We start from the raw sequence: 20,858 nt of genomic DNA on the forward strand, positions 1-20,858 counted from the left end.
GTAGACATTTTTGAACAAGCCAACAGGCTCAGGGCAATACATTCGTGATTGAAATATATTGTACTTTTAATTACAGTATATAATTTGAATATATATATATCTCAGTGCTATGTTATAACAAATTAGTGTTCGGTCAAGTTCGGATATGTGTTTGTGTGAAAAGTGCGTAATCTCCAATGGAAGAAATGGAAGAGAAACAAACACTTCGCACCAAATGAGGTGGCAACAGGCCATCTCTGGACAGGCCGTCTCTGATGTTGTCCAGAAGTTGGTTTGCCACATTAAAAACGATCAGACAATCCGCAGACCAGTTGATCGAACTATATGAAATAAAATATTTCCACATAGATTTTCCAAATAAAGCGAATGCGGGCAATATCAGTGGCGGCTCGTTAAAAGTGTGTGGGGCGTATTGATAGCACCTTGAGGGTCTGGGTCCCATCAATTCTCGTGTCTAATTTAGTGGCAGTTGGTGCCGCAACAAATCGCCTTCATTAGGCTCACAAATCGCTTGCTTATTGGCACGCCACTCTGTTCAAAATTTATGCGAATTTATTACGGCCTAAAAAGTGAGTGCAAATTGTGCAAATGCGCCCATTCAGTACAGTAGTTAACAGCAATGGCCGCCCCGCAGAGCTGACCATCCATGACAATGATCGTTATGGGCTTCCCCTCGATCTTCCCGATCTCTTCCAGCTGCGTCCGAGGTGTTGTCGTACTGGGGATTGTGGCCAACGAGGCCGCGACCAAAGTGGGCTTAAATGAAGCGATTTCTTGGCCCGGCCAACGATCTGTTATAAATTGATCGCGGGGCCAAGTGAACTGCTGTTGGTTGAAGGATTCTATTACCACTTTATGGGGATATTAAGTTGGCCTAATCAGGTAATGAGAGTAAGTGTGAAGTGGATACAAATATCTGTTTGATCATTTGGGGAGTATGTTTAGGTATAATTATATACTGACAACAAACATAAACGAAGTTATGAATAAAATTGGTTTGTATACACGAAAAACACAAACTTTCTACCACTTCAATCCATGTGCCCTGCCAATCAGAGGTGCCACGAAGCTTTTTATATATTTTCCCCGTTTTCGGCGTATTTCGCTTTATTTATCTGGCACATAAATAAAATATTTTCGGTACTCGCTGGTCAGCTGTTTCCCATCAACGATTCCGATTCCCATGGGTTGTCTGCAGACTCTACTCTATCTGGTTCTATCACCTCCGCGGGTCTTCACAGTGGAAGCAGCATAAAGAAGCGCTAATGTTGCATTAAATTCAGCTGAAATCAACTGTTAAGTGGCTTTCAGTGAGCTATTTAATTCTCGAACACCCAAAAAGAGCAAAGGCGATTCAGAAGCGGAATTTCATAAATAAATGTGCGTCTGCGATCCGAACTTGATATACTTGCGCCTGAAAATCCGAATGGCATGCAAGGGTATATGAGTTCTCTGTTTTTTAGGGGCAAGTAAATAACATAGAGGATGTTGTGCTTTGAGCAATTATGATTGTGTTTTGGCAGGCCGAGTTTTGAGCAATGTGTGAAATTCTACAAAATTCTGGCAGCTGTTGAGGAAGTATATTAAATTCGATTGAAATGTGGTGTGGGAATTTTTATACATCCGGTGGGCTATGAAAAGTAATATACTGAAATTACAAACATCAATTTGACCTTCCATTACCTCTCTGTGATGTAAGATTGTGCTATCTTGTTCTCAGGCCTTTTTCTATCTTCCCAGCTAACTTTCAACCTTTCCAAGTCGACCCAAAACCCCGAAAACAGAGGTCAAAAGATTGCCAACCTCTGCGTTGCCTTCTCCGTATGCAAATCTCAAGTGAACGGATCGGATCGATGAGGCCGCAAAAGAGGTCGTCAATTGTGGCTCCTCGCATCCGCAGAAGAACAACTGCCTCCTCAAGCCCAAAGGCATGTCAGTATTTCGTCAAAAGACACATGTTGTCGTCGAGACAGAGCCCCAGAGTCAGAAGACAAAAGGCGGAGACAGGCGATTCTAACGAGAATAATATAGTTCTCCATTCTCTTTATTTATATTTATGGCGGTCGACGAAAGGCTTCTTAGAAAATGCATAAAACCTGCGCCAAGACAGCCCCACATGCTACGTAGACTGTGGCCAAATGTGCACGAACGATTGACTGTCGTGAAGCTTCGTTTAAATGCGTTTTTAATTAATTATGCGACGCGCGTGCCACATGCAACGTGCTGCAAGGGGGGACACATCGGGCCAACTTCAGTGACAACACACGATCGACATCAAAATGCAGACATCGAGCGGGGAAGTCGTAAAAATGCGGCAAGAAATTTTCAAATTTGTAAAACGCTAAAAATTCCCAAAACGCAGCCGTATCTTCTGGATGCAGAGAAAACAATTAGGAACACAAAAAGTAAGAAGTAAATTCTGAAAACCATTACTTTTACTTTTAAATATGCGATTTAAAAACGAGAATATTTATATTTCGGTGCAAGAATGCCATATAGCACTTAGTTAATATTTGAGCTTCGCATTTAGCTTTAGTTCGTTTTTACCGTGCACATTCCCCTAACCCCTTGGTGCCCCTTTGGTAGCCGGCCACGCATGTGTTAATCTGCGTGGAGCACAATTAATTTTCTGCAAATGCCTGGCAGGCAGCATCACTGAACCCAACAATGCGCCTCGAGAGATCTCGGGACTTATATATTTTATTAATTACGCTCAAGTGCTCTGGAAGGGAATGCGCGAGGGGGAGAGGGGGTGCTCCGCCGGGGCTAATTACTGAAAAATTGGCAGTTGTCGTTGATTTTATGGTAAATTATTTGTCAGCAAGATGGAAGATGGCCAATGGAAGACGCCAACTGCCGACGACCGGCAACTCTTCAAATGTCTGTCTTTAAGGAGTGGGCAAGTCGTGGGCTGCGAGGGGCTTAGGGGGCCTGCCCAGACAGATTTATGGCTGGCATTTGAAAGTTTATGTATAACTAAATGCGGTTTTGATTTTAGTTGCAGTTTGGCTGAGCCGGAGCAGCTGCTCCGGGAAATGGAAAGAAATCGTGCTGGAAGAGACTGCTGCCACATCGATCAATTGCAGATATAATAAAAAATAGTTCTTTGACCAAGTATTATATGAATAAGATTTTAGACTCTCCTATTTGGAGATATCTAAGAAATAAATTCCGATGTTCCGTCCTCTTAATTTTAATGTATCATCCTCATCCAAACAAATGAAGCTATGCTCCATGTGATGGCCACTAAATCAACCAGATCACGCACTTGAAATAAAACTGTCAAAGATCTGTGGGGAACATCTAGTTCTGGCCGCAGATAGAATCGAACAGAACCTGAAACTCACTTTAGCTTAACCTTTCCCATCCTATAAATACCCATAACGATTTGAGGCGACATCGAAGGCAGTTGCGCGTGCTAATTTATAGATAGATTCGATGGGCTAGGGTCTCGGGTAGCCAAACTGCAGTCTATTGGGGGCCACCAAAAGTACCCGAGTGCCGGATAGCCATTAAAAGCGACTCGAGTCGGAGTTCTTTTTATGATAGCCACTAATCAGAGGCATACTTTGCATATTTCAACTAATTTTCATTAGCCGAATGGCTTTGTGTCTCCCTGATTTTTATGGACACGACCACAAATTTTAGTTAGTGTGGCTAAACACAAATGCGCTATAAATTGTCGGCTGATTAGTGCAACAATCTCAGGGTCATAAAACTTAATAAAAACCCATATAGACCCAAATGCAGCTGGCAAAGGATCCGCTAGTTAACACTCGAATGTATCCCATAGATACACAAGCGAACGACCATAAAAATCAAATTGCAATGTCTAAACGACTGTAAGCGACTAATTTTGCACAAGTTAATAAATTTGTTTCCCCGTTTCTTCTGGTTTCCTTCGGCGGAGTCGCAGGCACACAGATCGTGCTCCAAAAGCTGATCTTCATATTTAGTAAGCTGCAAATTATTACCACAATTTCCAGACGCAATTTGCCAAAAAAGAAAAAAAAAACAGAAAAAAGCGAGAAAAAATGCAGTGCAACGAGCAGAACGCACAAGGAAAACATATGGAAAATTATAGTAATAAATACTTTCGGGGACCAAGGGGCCTCCAAACACTGGGCGACACGCAGCCAAGCACTTGGAGGTAAATCTGAAGAAAAACGATAATGGCAGCACTAATAAATTGCGGCCAACATGTTGCATGCTGCACGAGTGCGGGGTGCTCCCCTCTCCACCGCAAGAGCCCCCTTCTCGTTGATGCCCCCTTTGGGTCTTCCTCTTCCACTGCACCTGAAGTCGCCGCGTGACTCAAAAACTTCGACCAACTACGAGTATAATAACAACAACGGAACGCCGGGGCGTGCAATTAGAGTACAACGTTTGCAATTCAACGGGGAATACGCATAGACAGAGAAAAACATCATACATAAGCATAAAAATATGCAAATTATTAGATGATACGTGATGATCACTCATTTTCTTGTTTGAGTTTTTATTTTACTTCATTTCTTATACCATTTACGTTTAAATGCACTACGATTTGTTCTCAGTGCCGCCTACCTTCATGCAAATAACGCACCAAAAGGGGCAGAGTGGGCTAAAAAGAGGGTCAGGCTGAGCGGAGCGAACCCCGAGGGACACTTATTAAAAACAGTTATTAAATGCGACAGGCAACGCGCTTGGAGATTTTCGGTGCGTACCCACATCGACGTCCCATTCCCATTCCCAATCCCAAGCACGAGCACAAGCACAAGCCTAAGCCAAACACCAACCCAAAGCCATGTAGCCCAGTCCAGTCCACGTCAAAATCTGCAGTCTCAGTCCCAATTTGAACTCCATTTCGGACAAAGTCGTGCAGTCCCCCGCGGCTTTGCACGTGTTCTCTCCGCCTCGAATTCTCCCTGCCATATTTGTATTTGGATAAGGACATGCGTACGAGCAACGTCCGCGTTTCCATCGACATTCAGAGCGGCGTCAGACCCGCCTGTAGCGTCCACAGTACAGTGAACACTAGTGCACGTCTGCCCCAAAAATCAGCATTAGTATTCACTTCTTTAAGGAAGCGCCAAAGATATTTGCATTTCTGTGGCAAATAAACTGCGAACGTAAAAAATCGCGAAAAGTTTAAGAAATCGATTTACCACTGTACCCTTACTCACACTCCGATTGCCATTACAATTTCATGCGGTTGCTCAGCTCGCTGTATCGCAATATTGGATTTCATGTTTGCCACTTTGTGCAACGCACTGCGTCGGGCGCGGCTTTTGGCAACATTTTATGCTGATTACACGTCTAATCCTCAGCGTGTGCCGCCGTCCTATTGGGTTAATGGCATGGCAGGAGGCGGTTTTCCATGCAGGGGGACTTTCCAAAATGCGTGAGGGGCAGACTAGAGCCAAGACAACGTCATTCAATTTCAGTTTGCGCCATTGGCGTTTAACGCTGATATCCAAGAAAAGAAGACCTTTAATTGAATACAGGGTGCCACGGTGTCACCAACAATGGAAGGAAGCCCCTTAGTTTCCAAAACTTGGGACACTAATAGGTCTTCTGCATAACCTCGAGGATGGGTGGAGAAAATCCACAATAGTTGTGGGAAGCCGACTAACATGATTTTATTAAATGTACAAATACCAACCAAGTCAGCACACATATATATGTATGTAGGCTTGCGGATATGATTATTTAGGATCTATAGGCTGTACAAAAATCACGGAAGTTAATAACGCCATCGCCATCAACATCAGCCTGACGAAACACTTCATTGAACTCTTCGTCGGATATTTTTTCGCCAAGATTGATGAAAACGTGACGTAGCTCGCCATATGTTACCAAACCGTCCTTATCAAAATCGAAGGCATTATATGCTGCCTTCAAATAGTCACTGCTGCCCATCGCGCTGTAGATTTTGGTCATCAAATCGATGAAATCAGTGAGTTGTATGTACCCGTTGACGTCTCCCTCGAGTCCCTCGGAATATCTGTAGATTTCCGACTCGGTGTGATTCTGGCCGAGAGTGCGCATCACTTCTCCCAAATCGTCTGCTCTGATTCTTCCAGTCTTCTCAGGATCACAGAGCTCGAAGGCTTCGCAAATGTCTTGAAGATCGTCATTCGCCAATATGTAGTCTTGTGATTCCATTTTGATCTATGTAGTGTATCGAAGATGTGTACGTTATTTGATGTTTTCAGCTTCAATATGGGAGTTAAACTGATGAAACAGAAATGTGGCTCTGACTGCCAGCTCAATCAAATGGAAGTTTATTTCAAAAGCTTCTTTACTCTAAACATGTTGAATAGGAAAAATGTCCCTTTCAAATGAATAACAATTTATAAACCTTTTAAAAGTTCCAAGCAAGCCAATCACCCTGTTTCCCTCTGAAGCCGTAGGAATTAAACGTTCTCCATGGGACTTCGAAGCCCAGACGGCGATCCACGGCCATCCAAGGGAACTGGCGTTTAATTGGAATCTTGGGCAAATATAGAAACAAATAAAGGCACGCCGAGAATCCAATAAATGTCCTGCGCTGCACGTGCAAGCAGCTAGACGCCGTCGCCGTGGGATCGGAGAAAAAACTCGGGGATGGGAAGCTGAATCGCAATGGGAATGGTATGGGTTATCCGAGACTGGGCAGGCAGCGTTAATTGAACGCTCATGAAACTGGATAAATTGCCCAAAGAGAAAAGGGAATGGATATGCGAATGTGAGTGCACAGTACACACAAGCCGTGTCACAACAATCGATTGTCCTTTTTTGTGCCCGCATTTGCTGACATCATCACAAAAAACGTGGAATCTCCGAATCACCACCCCTGCGAATGCACTTCCGACCGCCAGCAATGTACAGTGGGTTCTTACTAAAGAAGTCTCTACAAAATGGTTTATAGATATTTCTACTATTGTAAAACCAGTATCATATTTAATAGATACAAATGTTTTATTTAAATTATGCCCTATTAAGTTTATCAAAAATGATCAAAAACCTAAGCCATTAATGTTGTTCCTCAGTTTGGTTCAGACCAACCACTGTACTTCGTGCCCAATTGGAAGTTCCGGTCCGCAGATTGATCACAAGACACGTGTTCCGCCGTAGACTTACCCCGGAATCTGCCGTTATGCGGTGCACGTGTTGGGATTCGTCTTTATCGTCAAAAGGATTCGGCTGCCAATGCCACCGGAAGCCCTTTTGGGCCGCAGTGAAACCCTATCGCGTTGGAAAATCGATGACAGACGCATCCTGTTGCCAAGAACCGTCCCCGTTTTCCACTATCTGACCCACCGCCCTTTTCAGTGGGTGGCGCCTGGTGGAGCAGACGCCATTGCTGCGCAAAGGATAAACGCACAGAGAACAACTGAGAAACAGGGAGAGCTCCAAATTGGAGAGTTCAATAGAAGGAAAACAAACAGCACCACAAATTTTGCACACATAGTGCCTCTTACTTTCCCCTATTTTGTAAGAAAATCTATAAAATGCGTATAAGCAATTCTGAGATTGTAGCTGAACGGCAAAAGGAAAAAATCTAATCCATGTAGGTATCTGTAGTTAGAATCTAATCAGATAAAATTAAATTGGAAACTCCAACCTAAATGCCCGACCAATTGTCCCAACGACTTCCTATATCTGTCTGGCTAACAGGCACAGATTCGAGCTCCGATTCGATCCTACTTCAGCCCAAAACCTCAGACACAGGCTGTCCAAACAATTGCCGGCGTCGATCTGTTTGAAAATTGTGTTCGAACAAACGTCGCATTAACGCAACATTTTCCAATTTTTTATGGCCAGGCCAACTCCCGCCTTGTCCAACAAAGCTCAGCTGCCTGTTATTCAACACGGCGGCGACAGCAGAAAACTCAAAACTCAGCGCAGGTAAACTTGGCCACCCCCCGAAAGCCGCCTCTTTTCCGCTTTTCCCACTCTAACTCGATACACTGAAAGGAACAACTTTGCAAATATCAACCTATACCAATAATAAATCATTTCGCAATATAAAAGATATTGCCTAATGATTATTTTTAAACGTACGTACCAACGAAAAAAACAATTTAATTTCACCAAACAAAAGACTTATTTTCTCTCCGTGCATTGCCATCGCGTCTAGGCTCAATCTCAGTCTTGGACTCCGACTGCAACTCTTGTCCAGTTATGCGCCAAAAGCAGTGCAGTCTCCAGCTGTGACTTGAACTCTTTCCAAACACGCGCGCCTGCGCAGCGGTTGCCCCACCTTTCCTGGGCCCCCTGCCGCCGCCCCTGCTCCACACGCTCACCCCTTTTTTTATGGGCATTTGAAAGCGCTCGGAATGCCAAAAGAGCCAGGCAGCCAAGGCGGCTATCTCGGCAGTCGTTTAGTGTAATCAGTGGCCGGCACAGGAGGACATGGACAGAGCACGAAGTGGACGAAGGGGCGCGCGGAGCAGGGGGCCTTTACGAAATAGATGCATCTATGAATATGAATACCACAAGTCAACACCTGAGATCAACTCGATGAATGAACTGCACTGGGCTGAGCTCACAGGAAGTAGGGTAAACGCTGGGTATTAGGACTCCATTAGTATATCGTTTAATTCCAACTTAGGTAAATAAGTGTGACAAGTTTTTAAATTTCTGCAACTAAGGTAAGGTGTAAATTAGACACCTAATTATATTGTTCTGCTATTAAGATTTTTAGAAAACGATTAACAAGATTGTAATATTCTGATAGATCAAAACATTTTCCAAAGCAGGAATGCAGCCGAACTATATACAAGCTCCCAGCTTCCAAACAGCCGTTCTCATTTACTTCTTGCCCAATAAAGCTATCGCAAATGGAAATCTTTGCAGGCAGGTCAAAGATCTGGAAGCCGTGCCATCCTTATCCCACATAAGCGCACAAAGGAACATCTATTACCAGTAATCGGAGAGCTGGCCACCGATTCTTTCACTTAATCATTGCTCCAGTTGCGGGAATTCGCTGCTGCACAGATGGCATTCCTGTGCATCGGATGCCATTGCATTTCGGCTTAGCCTGATTGACCCTCATAAAGTCAACTGCCAGCATTTAGCGATCTAAATCAGTTGAAAGCGGCCAACTGGCAATGGCAACTGGCAACATAGATATTACCAATGCAGGAAACTCTTTCCAGGAAACTCTTTCTTCGCTTTTGGCTCTGATTGTGTTGTGTCCACCTCTTTTTTGGCTTTTTTTCCTTCATGTTTTTCTGTTGGTTTTGGGTGCCCAATTGAACCGACCAGCAGCCGAGAGATTTATTTGCAGGCAGCGAACATGACTTGGTAGTTTTGTTTCGTGTGCATGTTGCTGTTGGCTCTTGGCTGTTGTTGTCTGTCTTGCCTGTGTTTTGGCAGTTGCTAGTAGTCCTCGAAGATGAGATACTTGCCGTCTGATTAGCTGACACAGCAACAGCAACTCCGTAACAGCAACAGCAACTGCAGCAGCAGCAGAAGCAAAATCAGCAATGCAGCAACAGGCCCAAAGAGTGGGCAGCAGGCACTGTCAGGCTGCCAAGTCAAATCGTGTACACAATTGGCGCGACATGCAACATTATTCTCCTTCTGCTCCTTCGAGGCCGTCGATCCCGATCCCGATCCCCCAATCCCAGTCCGGACTCCAGTTCCCAGTTCCCATTCCTCACCCCATTCCAATTCCCATTCCCGAAGTTGCAGCTGCAGCAGGCTGCAAACTCCAATTGAAAGTGGCGCGGGCGGCTGCTCCAACTCTGGACAGACAATTCCACCACCGGGTTCAACACTCAAAACAAAGCAGAATGCATTAGGGATATTCACTTAATTATATTTATTAATTTCACATAGCATATGTATTATGTTAAATCATTATCATCATAATTATTTTACAAAATAAAAACACCACTGGGATATACTAAATAATTCTGAATAGAACAACATTTCTATGGTACATTTACGTTCCTGCAAATTGGTTTAGAATGTTATTTGCACTTATTTTGTATTGGCTAATAATTGGCTATTTATCCCTGTGTAACTGGCTTGTACCGATCGCTCCGATTGGTAAACGTTTTGCCTTAGTTTGACTTAATTTTCACCGACCGTCCTGTTTGTCGTGGTCGTGGTCCTCTGGCTCTATTGTCTGCTCAGCTTTCGCTTCGTGATTTGCGATTTTATCGCATTGAAATGAAATAATTTGAGTTCAAAATGATGAAGTTAATTGTGTTTATTAGGCTGCCAGTCACACAGTCAGACAATGCGACTCTTGCGTCGTTCGGGCCTCGAGTTTCAAGTTTCGAGCTGACTCACTTCGCCCTGAAGGCTCTTCCCTCCAACTGTCCCTCAGATGTTGCCCAAATAGTCTTGGTTTATGCAAATTCGTGAATTTATGAGCTGTGCCCCATTAAGTCATTTTAAAAGACTCTTTTCCAAGTTGCCCCAGGAGCAACAAGAGTTGCTGAAGTGGCACCGACAACAATACGAATTCGAAATCCAACTCCCGACTTGCAACTTGCAATCCGCAATCGGGCGACTTGCAACTTGCAACTTCCAAGTCCAATTTCCAAGTCCAAGTCGTGTGCGATATTAATCGCTTTTGCTGAAAATGTCATGTCAGTTTTATGTCGTAACATGATTACGTGGCTTGGACTCCAGAGGATAAGGATGTGCCACGAACAGATGTTGCAGATCTAGTCAAGAAAATAGCCTTAAAGAAAGTACAAATAATCGAGGGACTACAGATACCTAAAAGGCTAAAGCCCGAAATGGGGAAAACTACATTTGCACAATCCTATTGCAAAAGAAGACTCTATAAATATTATTTCATGTATAATTTCTCACATATATGTATTCATCAGTCATTCTCACATTTCCCTATCTTAATGAAATCAAAATCGCATTTTACAATAGCTCGAAACAAAATGCGGAAACAAAGGCAATGGAGTGGAAAACAGTGGCAACAGTTGAGGGGCGGGAAATCTTCCCCCGATTAACGCATTTAGCCCATAGTGCAGCGTTGTCAGCTTAGCAGATTTCATCTCAGGCGGTGTAGTACCATAAAAAAGGGCTGGGATTCCGGATTTGGGATGTTGCAAAGATCATATCGGAACACGAAAATCGCTTGTCATACGCTCTTAATGAGCAGAACGCGGCCTCGTGTCGTTTTTGTTAAGGTCACGTGTGTCCGCCCCTTATTTTTAGCTTTTCTTTTCTGCATCCTTGCTGTCAAGTGGTTGGGATTGGTCTTTGCACGGGAAGTTCCATATCATCAATGACAGCTGGGAATTATATTGGGATTTTTTAGCGGTACTACTAAATTGGGGAGTTTACTGACGTTCCAATAGGATTTTAGATTGCTACGTTCTATCCCTTCACAAATGTGAGTATCCACCCATGAGCCAACGGAAAGCGTTGCATCTGGTGCCAAGTGCCCGTGATTCCCACCAACACCTTATAGAGGTGGTTAAAGCAAAAGTTCTTCTACCATTTTAGGACCCAATCAAACCCAGGCCATTTAAAGCTGAGCCAACGAAATGCCTTGCATCTGGTGTCCACATTAATCGATTTCGCAGCTTTCCCAGAGAACAACCCCTCGGACTTGGAGCCCCAGCAACCCCTAATTGCTGTGCGGGTGACAAAACTTTTTGGAGACTCTCCACTTTCTCTCAGGCATCGAGGCACTCTCCGACAATGCATTTTCCGACTGCTCTCACGGCGCAAGAAGGCGGCCATTTTGAATTGATTTGCATAAATATTCGAGAGAGTGAAAATGCAACCCCCAAAATGTACAAGATTGCCCCCACAAGAAAACGCTGTGTAGACATTTTCCTATTGATTTTTCCTTCGTGTGGCGCCCACCTTGGCGCTGCCTTCTTTTCCACCCGGCCATAAATCCATGCCAAGAGACATTGCATTTCTATACTTTGATTTTTATGCAAATGGGAAACCGAAACGAGCCAGAAATTGTCTTCGAATTGCAGTTGTCTTCGGGCCTTTGGACCACGTGCAAAACTGCAACCGTCAGAAGGAGCGCCTTGCTGTTGGCCTCCGACTTCAGATTCATATAGCCTTAACTCGACTCACGATCACGAAATACACAAAAGCCAAAGCTCCTGAAATTATCATGACCCCAGCATGGCAATTGGGTCAAGCAGCGCTTGGCGACATTTGTTCGCCGACACAACACGAGTGCCGGGAGTGCAAAAATCGGGGGAATGTCTATAGCATACAATCTATACGTACATATACATATATACATTTTGGGGCAGGGGGTGGACGTGCACTTCTGACACGTGGCCCCAGGAATTCGAAGCAGCTGCGGGCGAGTTTACGTTCCCCGTCGGGCCTAACTTTTACCTGCTCCACTCAACTCAATAAATTTATGAAAATTTTATGTATTAATACATATAAGATCACCACCATAACTTCAATATGATGATTTCATTTATTGAAATAGAAAAATATTTGGTAACAGTTCTATTAAGATCTGTTCTAAAGTCAAAGCACTTGAGCTGATCTCAGGTATCAGCCATAATTTCTCGCAGTGCACAGACTAATGAGGTCCGATCCCAAGCCTTGTTGACTCAGTGCACAAACTCCCGGCCACGTGGCCACCTTCCGTGGAAAGTGGGCGTGTGGCCGGGATCCGATCAACCACCGTCACCATAGGAACACCATTCTACATGTCCTATCGCCGCCTTCTCCCTAATTGACGCACGTCCAGGTCGTGTGTCGCTTCAATTTGGTTATACAAACTTAATTGACGCATTTGTTTGATTTGAACGGTCATGGGAGAGAACGCCTTCTTATTTGTGTCCTAGAAAAGAGCGGCGCAATCAATTTGCTTGATTGGGTTAGCTCCCTTGGAGATTGTGCACAAATTGGCCAACAAAGTGGAGAAGGAGCGTCTCTAATTTGCTCCGAGGCTACCGAGATTCAGTTGCCACGGGCTTTGTGTATAAGGTCACGTAGCAGAAAGCTGGAAAATTGTACAGATGGAAATTCATCATTCCTTCTTTAAATGCGGGAAGACAAGAATTTATTGAAGGAAAAGCCGTCGGGTTGGATACTTAAATATGTTGAAAGCTTTCCCGTGGTCAAAGAAAGATGGAATTTGTTTGGCATATCATTCAACAACTACTATTTGATTAGTTTGAAAGTATTCGAGGCTTCAGTTTATAACTTTTAACTAGCAGAGTTTAGACAAGCACTCAATCATTAATATATGTACATATGTACTTAAAGTGCTTATGAGCGATCAATTAAAATAATCTTTAGATAATATCTTAACAGTTTGCATAAGTGGTTATTGCTCGATTAACTTTTCAAACACTTGGCCTAGAAACAATTTAAACTTGTTATTTACTTGCTTTGTTGAAATGTCTAAGGCAAATATTAAAAGTCACATTAAAATTTCTTAAATTGCTGACATGATTATCTCTTTTGCCAATGCAGCTTACTCGGAAAGAGTAGTCTGAAGATGGTGTGGAGCTTCTGTGACCCCATGCTCACACTCCATACAGAGATGTTCGAGATGCATCTCATCCATGACCATTTGGGCAATCCTAGTTTCCTGCTTCTGTCGGTGTCGCAATCCGCAGGTGTCTAATCCAACTGGCTGGCCAAGATTTGTCACCTCCATTGTGCCAGACTTAGCGCTGCTGGCGTCGGCACGACGGTGCCCCGTGTTGCCCCCTGTTGCCACGACCCCCGGCCGTGTGTTATCTTTATTTTCGAATCGAATAAATCATAAATTTTGCACCTCTTCTGGCACGACAAACTAGTTGGCACACACCCCCAACACACCTCACCACACACACACACTGGAATTCAATAGGAAGTGGATGCCAAAATGTATTTAAATTAAATTAAACCGATTTCAGGCGCAGAAAAATATAGTATAAATTACAAGGAGCTCAAACCTTGCCTTCTGTTAACCCAAATTAAATTTCAATTATGCGACAATTCCGTAAAAGGCCGTCAAGTGGCTGACCGATTTCCGGCTGGGGCTAATTATAATTATGTAAAAATCGAGAGACAGACAGACAAGGCGTGGCTATTTTTAAAGCTCAGACATCAAGTTGTTGTCGTGTCGCCGTTGTTTTTGGCTTAATTGTAGCCCGATTTGTTAACGGCCCGGCGCGGCAATCAAATGGCCCACCAAAATGGCCAAAGCCTGACCAAACGCGCATTCAAATCAGGCCCAGCTGACACTGAAAAGTACTGAAAAGTATGGCAGACTGATCGGCCACATCGGGCTCCAACTACAAGGCACGCACGGCGACACGAGAAACACAACATCGCTGGTACATTGTTGACATCCGGAGCTGCCCTGTCGCATGACAATTAGAAAAGGTTCGGCCACGAACGCCCCCGCATTTCGTATCTGGCGGTTCGCAGCGATTCGAATTGGGGGACCAGTTAAGACATTCACCAGTATCTCGGACAATCCGCGATTACCAATCGACTATTGCCAGACAGACTCGGCGGCGAATGAACCCTACCTTTGGCTCTAAAACTCTATGCAAATCGATCGATATGCGAAAATGTTTTTACCACGACCCACTGACAAGCCGATTACAGTACCCCGTAAAAGTTTGTGTACTTACACACGCGTATCTGCTTTTTCAGGTTAGATTTCTCCACTTCCATTTTTGGAGTTTGACCATGTAAATAAATATACAAATGCTTTCAGTATTCAGCATATACCGTCGATTAGTCCGCAAATGAAGAATGAAGAACTAATTTATCGTGAGAGTTTCTGATCTGATCCCATTTTCTTTAATTGTGAATACCATAATTACAGACATATTCTAGTTCATTTTAATTTAAGCATCTCTCCATCTTTGGCAATTAAGCAACTGCACTTTGCTGTTAAAACATTTGCCCACTCGCCAGAACAACACACTTAAAATGTCAAAAATTTTGACAGTACCGCCCTCCTACACAGCCGCCCCCCACAAACAAACAAACAAACAAACACACGCATTTAACAAGAGCGCCAAATTAAGCCATAAATTTAGACGCCTTGGACCACCAGCCAAGTGGCAAGTCGGCAGCTCGTGGATGCAGGATGGTGGGGATCTGGTCTGTGCGGCTCTATATGTATGTAGCCAAATCCAATGCAAATACAGCAACGCAGGGAGCCAGGTCCAAGTTGTCTGCGGGCAAAACGCCTCTGCAAGTGTGTCTTTTATTAGGATCTCGCATAACATCTGCAGCTGCGTCACAGTTTGGAGCTCGAGTGGTCCTCTATAAGTCAGCCTCCCCTGAATCACCAGCACATCATCATCATCCCACTCGCTCCCGCTCGCTTAATACAAAAATTCAAATTTAATTAGTCTTCAAGTGTAGAAGTAATATTTGTACAATCTGGTAAATTTCGCAGCTGCATCATCTGCATCCAAGGAAGTGGGAAGTGAAATTGTGGAATGGGAATAAGATTGCAATGGGAATGGGAATGGCAAACGGAATGGGGACGACTGCTCGGATGACGACTCTTTGACTGAATGCCTAGCGTTGTTGATATAAAACTGTAGAGCAGCAAGTGGGTTGAACACTGGCAGCAAATCATGAGTCAAAACAAACACCTTATTTTGGAATTCGAGAAAGCCAACAAAAAATTATCCGAAAAACAAAACTATCCCATTATATCCGGCTCGAAGGACCAAATTCGTGTTTAACCATACTTAACAGATACTTGGCATAAGTAATACATCCCAATTTCCCGCAGTGTTGACCACATGATTGGCCGTTTGTCCGACTGCAACTGCACACATCTGCATTCCAGACGAGTCAACGGCAAACGGCAGACACCGCCGCAGACTCAGATGCGGCCTGGAAACTATAGATGCAGATACTACGGCTGGATCCAAAGCCAGACCTAGACCCAGACCATGTGGGATTATGACGCGCCAGCACTCAAGGAGGGGCGATGGCGATGGCAGTGCTCAAGTCAATTGCAGTTTGTCTGCAGCCGAACGCAGCTGACGAAGAGTTCTTCAGTGCTAGCTTGTGGCCTCTCCACATCTCCATTTCCACATCTCCGGCTCCGTTGTATTCTTGATTGGCTGCGAAGACGCCTCCGTTTGTCGTTCGCAGCAGTTCGCGACCCCGAACATCGCGTGTGACATTTGCTGCCCCTGCAATTGCAACTGCAACTTGGCTGCTGCTGATGCTGCACCACATTCATTAGCAGCCACTAAATGTTCGCTTAATCATTTCCCCTGCAAGTCTGTCACAGCTGCTTTCCGGGTGCTGGCTTACACACAGAAAAACAAGGCATGAGTATAAAAACAGCACATTGATAAGTGCGTGTTAGTCCTAATGCCTTGGAACTTTGTTATTTTCGCTGAGTGTAGAACTCAAGTGTCCCCCACTTAGAGTTAAATTCAAAGTTAGAGTCGAAGGCAGAGAGTCACAGTAGATGGCACTGTCTACAAATTGCCAGCGGCGGAGCTTGTTGCAATCTTAAGTGAATTTATGTGGCAATCTGGTGGCGTCTCCGGCCTCCAATTTCTTGCTCACAGCCTGCCACAGTCCATGATGACTTCAATTAATCAGCTTAATGCGCTGCAAATGTTTAGGACCGAGATTGCAGGATGCGAGATGTTGAGGATGAGGATGCCGTTCTGGGATTAATCACAGGCGATAAACAGGATTCTAATTGGGGTTTCAATTTCCACTAGCTTTAAGTCTAATTGAAAAATATGATGCCATCTTACTGTTGCTTTAATAACCAAAGTCGTAGACTTCAGTGTTTTAGAGTTAACATCACAGTTTATTTCATATTGATTACCTGTTCGTTTTGGATGCCCTAAAAACGAAAGTATCTCTTCCGAGTATCTGGCTATGAAAGCTTATGTCAGATTGTGAAAGGTGTAAGGCCTCCAACACCAGCTGCAGGATTATATGACTTTATGGACTCGCATTGCGGCAGCTGGCTGAAATCATTTGCCAAATACGCAGGCCGGCAAAACGAAAAGGCAGACATAGTATATATTTGAAATATCGGTCGAATGTCCATATAGAGCCAGAGACAGCGCCGCCATATGCCGCTTTATATGGCGGTGGCAGGTCGGATCGGCTCGGATCGGATCGGATCGCATCGAAATGTGGACAACTGTTCGCCCAGTGCTGACCATTTTGGCGTCGTTGCTTATTTTTCCTTTTTTGCATTTTCCGCGGCATCTACAGACATTGACAACGCACTTGTCGTCGTTTTGGGCGTGTTTTATGCACTTGTCGCGGCTCGTTGCACTAAACAGTTGCCTCAACATGGCCAACAAGTTTGTTTAATGTCAATTTTGTGTCAAAACGCATTTTGAGTGCCCGAATATCGCTGGGGCCGAAATTGTCGAAGAAATCATTTGACACACCGCACGGCTTTCGAGGCCTCCAAATTCACGCTGCCAGTTTAAATTTAAAGCTCATAACGTCGAGAAAAGTGTCCCCAAGAGCACGCCCATTTCGTGGATCGTAAAATATGACACGCTGGTTATATCAAGAAGCCATAAACATGGCTAAGTTATTGGGCAACACTAGGTAGACTATAACAAACAACTTAAGAGAACATAAGCAGATTTTCATTTTTCCCTGGGGACTTGGAACTTGACGTACGCTCTAAGACTTTCACACTGAATTTACTTATTTAATTAGTGTGAGTAAAGTCAATTATAATTTATTTGAAAGTTAAAAAATAATTTTTTTACATTTCCCAGCTATTAAATATTCAACGTTCCCATTCAGGTGAGTGTATGAACAACAGTTCCGTCTGCACCAAAATAGAGGACAACACGCAATTTAACCCGTTGGCATCATTAGCAGCTCGTCGGAAAAAGCACCCGCCCACACCCCGCCCCAACGGGGGAAAGAGGAAGCAGAGTGACATGTGGGTACCATTCGGGCAACCCCGATCTTCCAGAAATAGCGTGATAATCGCGGCACGCTCATCTGCCTTCTTTCTGGATCTTGATTTCCACTTCCGATTTAACTGGAAATGCATAAAAATATTCCCTTTTTTTGGGTGCCGGGCCATGTGTGTGGTTTTCCGCCCCAGCCGCCTCCCCCCTTTTACTGAAAATTTCCGCTGTCATGTGTGCCAAATGTGCAGCTGCAAAGGGGAGAAGATATAGAACCAATCGACTGGCTACCTTATGTTTGATTTCATAAATACACGATATTCTCCTCGAATCGGCGGCTGGGAAAAATATGGTAACATGTAACAGATGCGCGCCATATTGCGGCTGCGGATCACGGACTGCTTTTGGACTCCGGACAACGGACTCCGGATAGCAGACTACGGCTGCGACTACGGGTTGCCCACCAATGGCATTGTTTATGAACTGCATCCGCAGTCAATAAAACATATACATTTTGATACTTATTCGTATACAAACAGCCCGACCACGGGCCTTTGATCAATTTTCCCTGGTAGGAGTGGGCTTTTCCGTTTTATTGATTGCGCTAGGTGGAAAATCATTGGGGTGTTGGTACTCAAAATAAAATTCGATTGTCGATTTTATGGCTTTGCAGAAAGTCTATAGCCCTTAAAATTGCAGAATAATTTAAGAAAACACGGTTCAAAATATTTTCAGATAAATATATATTTGTAATTTTCAAAATTTGTAATTTTCAAATTTAATACTTACCTTTGTTGCTTACTGTTTCTTCTATTAAAGAGAATATATGTATGCATTTTCACTTTTTGAACACATTAAAAAAAAACAAAAAATTTACAATTTAAAATGGAAAATTTTCCTCTAAATTGAATTTACACTTTTATTTAAGCACGGCCAATATTTATAAAATTTAAATACATACCACCCAAAAAAAAACTACACAGAAAAAAAAAGAATTAATTTTAACTTGCCGCATATCACAAACACTATTTGCGGCGAATTAAACATCATTGCCATCACACTATCATTTAACTCTCGGCGAAGTTGGATCACGGCGAATTAGTAGAACGGCGGAATTAAAGAAACGGCGAAGTCGTCGCATCGCGAACACACACACACACCAAAGAAAATGCGCGTCACACTTGTAAATGCTTGAATTAAAAACCGTAGATTGCAATTATTCACTGCATTCCGAATTCGCACATTATCAAAAATATTCTAATGAACCAAAAATACATTCATTTTAAGTAGAATACTCCCTTTTCGATGTTTCTTTACCATAAAATTGGCACTGCACTCTTTGAAGCTCACACACACACACACACACGTGTGCACAGAAGCGCGTGGTTTTTACATCTTACAGGTGCTTTTATTACGCAAAAATCAAAAGAGAAATGGCCTACGTAAAGATAATTTTAGTATTAACACAGGTATTAACTTTTACCGAACGCTTATGGTGTAATTAAACTTATTAAAACACGTGCATCGAAAACGCGACCGTCAGAGAAATGCGCACTTGGGAAATGACAAATGGCGTCGAGCTTGGAAAAGAAGGAATCAGCGAGGATCTAACGGAGCTTTGCTCTCTTTTGCTCTAATCATGAAAAGTACTGGAAATGAGAGGAATCTGCAAACTCTCTCTGGAACGGAAAATTCCCGAAATTTACATAATTACATACATACATACATGTATGTGCATATTGTAAGCTAGAAATATATTATAAAATTAAATCGAATGATTTTATTATAAAACAAAATGCAATAATATTGCTGATTTGAAAGCTAGCAATTTGACGGTCCCATTTTGAAATCCGCCCAGTCTGTTGCTTCAAATCGTTAACCATTACCACTAATAGCTTTTCAAGTGCCTGTGACCCTTGGGATTTCACGATCTGCATCCGATGCAAATCCCCAAGCATGCCAAATCGATCCCCTGATGGGCCAAAAGACTGCCAATCAGAGGTCCCAGGCCCCAAGACCCCATTACCCGATCCCGATCTCGATCGTAATCCCAAAACCACGAACCCGGCGCTTCAGGTTCAAAGAGAAAGACTCGGGTTCAAAAGAACCAGCGAAGCGAACTTAACTCGAGTTAACCAAGACGAACCGAGACAGGGCCAAATACAATTCGATGGTCAGGGCAAAACCTTCGAACTTTAACTAAACCAAAAGGGAATCGTAGTAATGTCGTTAATATGCAGAAATGTGTGGTTTCCAGATCATTAAATATATGAAAATTAAATATTGTGCTTCACTATTTACTTCCTAAAATCAAATTTTGTCCGTACATACTAATAATATTTTTTACAATAAAAGCTAGTGAGATTTCTCTCAGTGTAGCGATCCTTGGCTCGAAAAAAATTGCGTGAAGCGGCGCATTATGTTTATGGTCTTTGTTTGCTCTGCGATTGTGAAGGCGTTCAAGGGGTCAGGGGGAGTGGCAGCTGTTCTGACCTTGTTGAAACATCAAAACCATATTATTGGTATGCCGACTGTTTAGCTGCTTTTTGGCCGACTGGCGATCTTCAATTTCGTCTTCGCCAGCTTTTGGCCGTTCGGTTTGTGCTTTTGAAAAATTGCACAAGTTAAAAACCATTTCATTGCATTTACAGGGTTTCACTTGCCTCCATCGGCGGTTGCGGTCCGTTGCCACTCGATTTGTTGTTGCGTCTCGGCGGCAGCATTGTGTAATTTATATGAGCCGGGCCAAAACGAAGGCGTTCGGCTGCACTCAGAGAAATATGCCCCAAACATAAAGCACTACTACTCAGTAGTTGCATATTGTTTCTATATTTTATATAAATTCTCCCCCCTTTATAAAATTACAACAATTAGCCGGGAAGATCATTTTCACAATTTTCACTTCGACTTAAAGTATCCAAATTATGAATATCTCTTGCTTTGCGGCATCAACTTGGCTAATTACTCATTCGTAGCTCTGGGCAACGAAAGTGGACCTCGAGTGTCTGGATTTCTTTTCTGCGAGTGTGCCGCACTGGC

The 20,858-nt window shown here is 43.4% G+C and overlaps 1 protein-coding gene and 1 long non-coding RNA gene across 2 annotated transcripts; one reads left to right on the forward strand and one right to left on the reverse strand.

Moving 5' to 3' along the window:
* Nucleotides 1-5,600: 5,600 nt before the first annotated feature.
* CG13898 (uncharacterized protein) lies at nucleotides 5,601-6,225 on the reverse strand. The gene has a single exon (NM_138214.2). The coding sequence runs from the start codon at nucleotides 6,145-6,147 to the stop codon at nucleotides 5,692-5,694; it is 456 nt and encodes a 151-aa protein (NP_612058.1). The 5' UTR covers nucleotides 6,148-6,225; the 3' UTR covers nucleotides 5,601-5,691.
* Nucleotides 6,226-15,473: 9,248 nt separating this feature from the next.
* lncRNA:CR44537 (long non-coding RNA:CR44537) lies at nucleotides 15,474-16,661 on the forward strand. Its single transcript, NR_124747.1, has one exon. It is a non-coding gene; the product is annotated as a long non-coding RNA:CR44537 (long non-coding RNA).
* Nucleotides 16,662-20,858: the final 4,197 nt, after the last annotated feature.

This window comes from Drosophila melanogaster, chromosome 3L, assembly GCF_000001215.4.
Source record: "Drosophila melanogaster chromosome 3L".
Lineage (NCBI taxonomy): Eukaryota > Metazoa > Arthropoda > Insecta > Diptera > Drosophilidae > Drosophila > Drosophila melanogaster.

Coding starts and splice junctions, on each gene's coding strand:
- CG13898 (NM_138214.2), bottom strand. CDS start 6,147: ATGGAATCACAAGACTACATATTGGCGAATGACGATCTTCAAGACATT.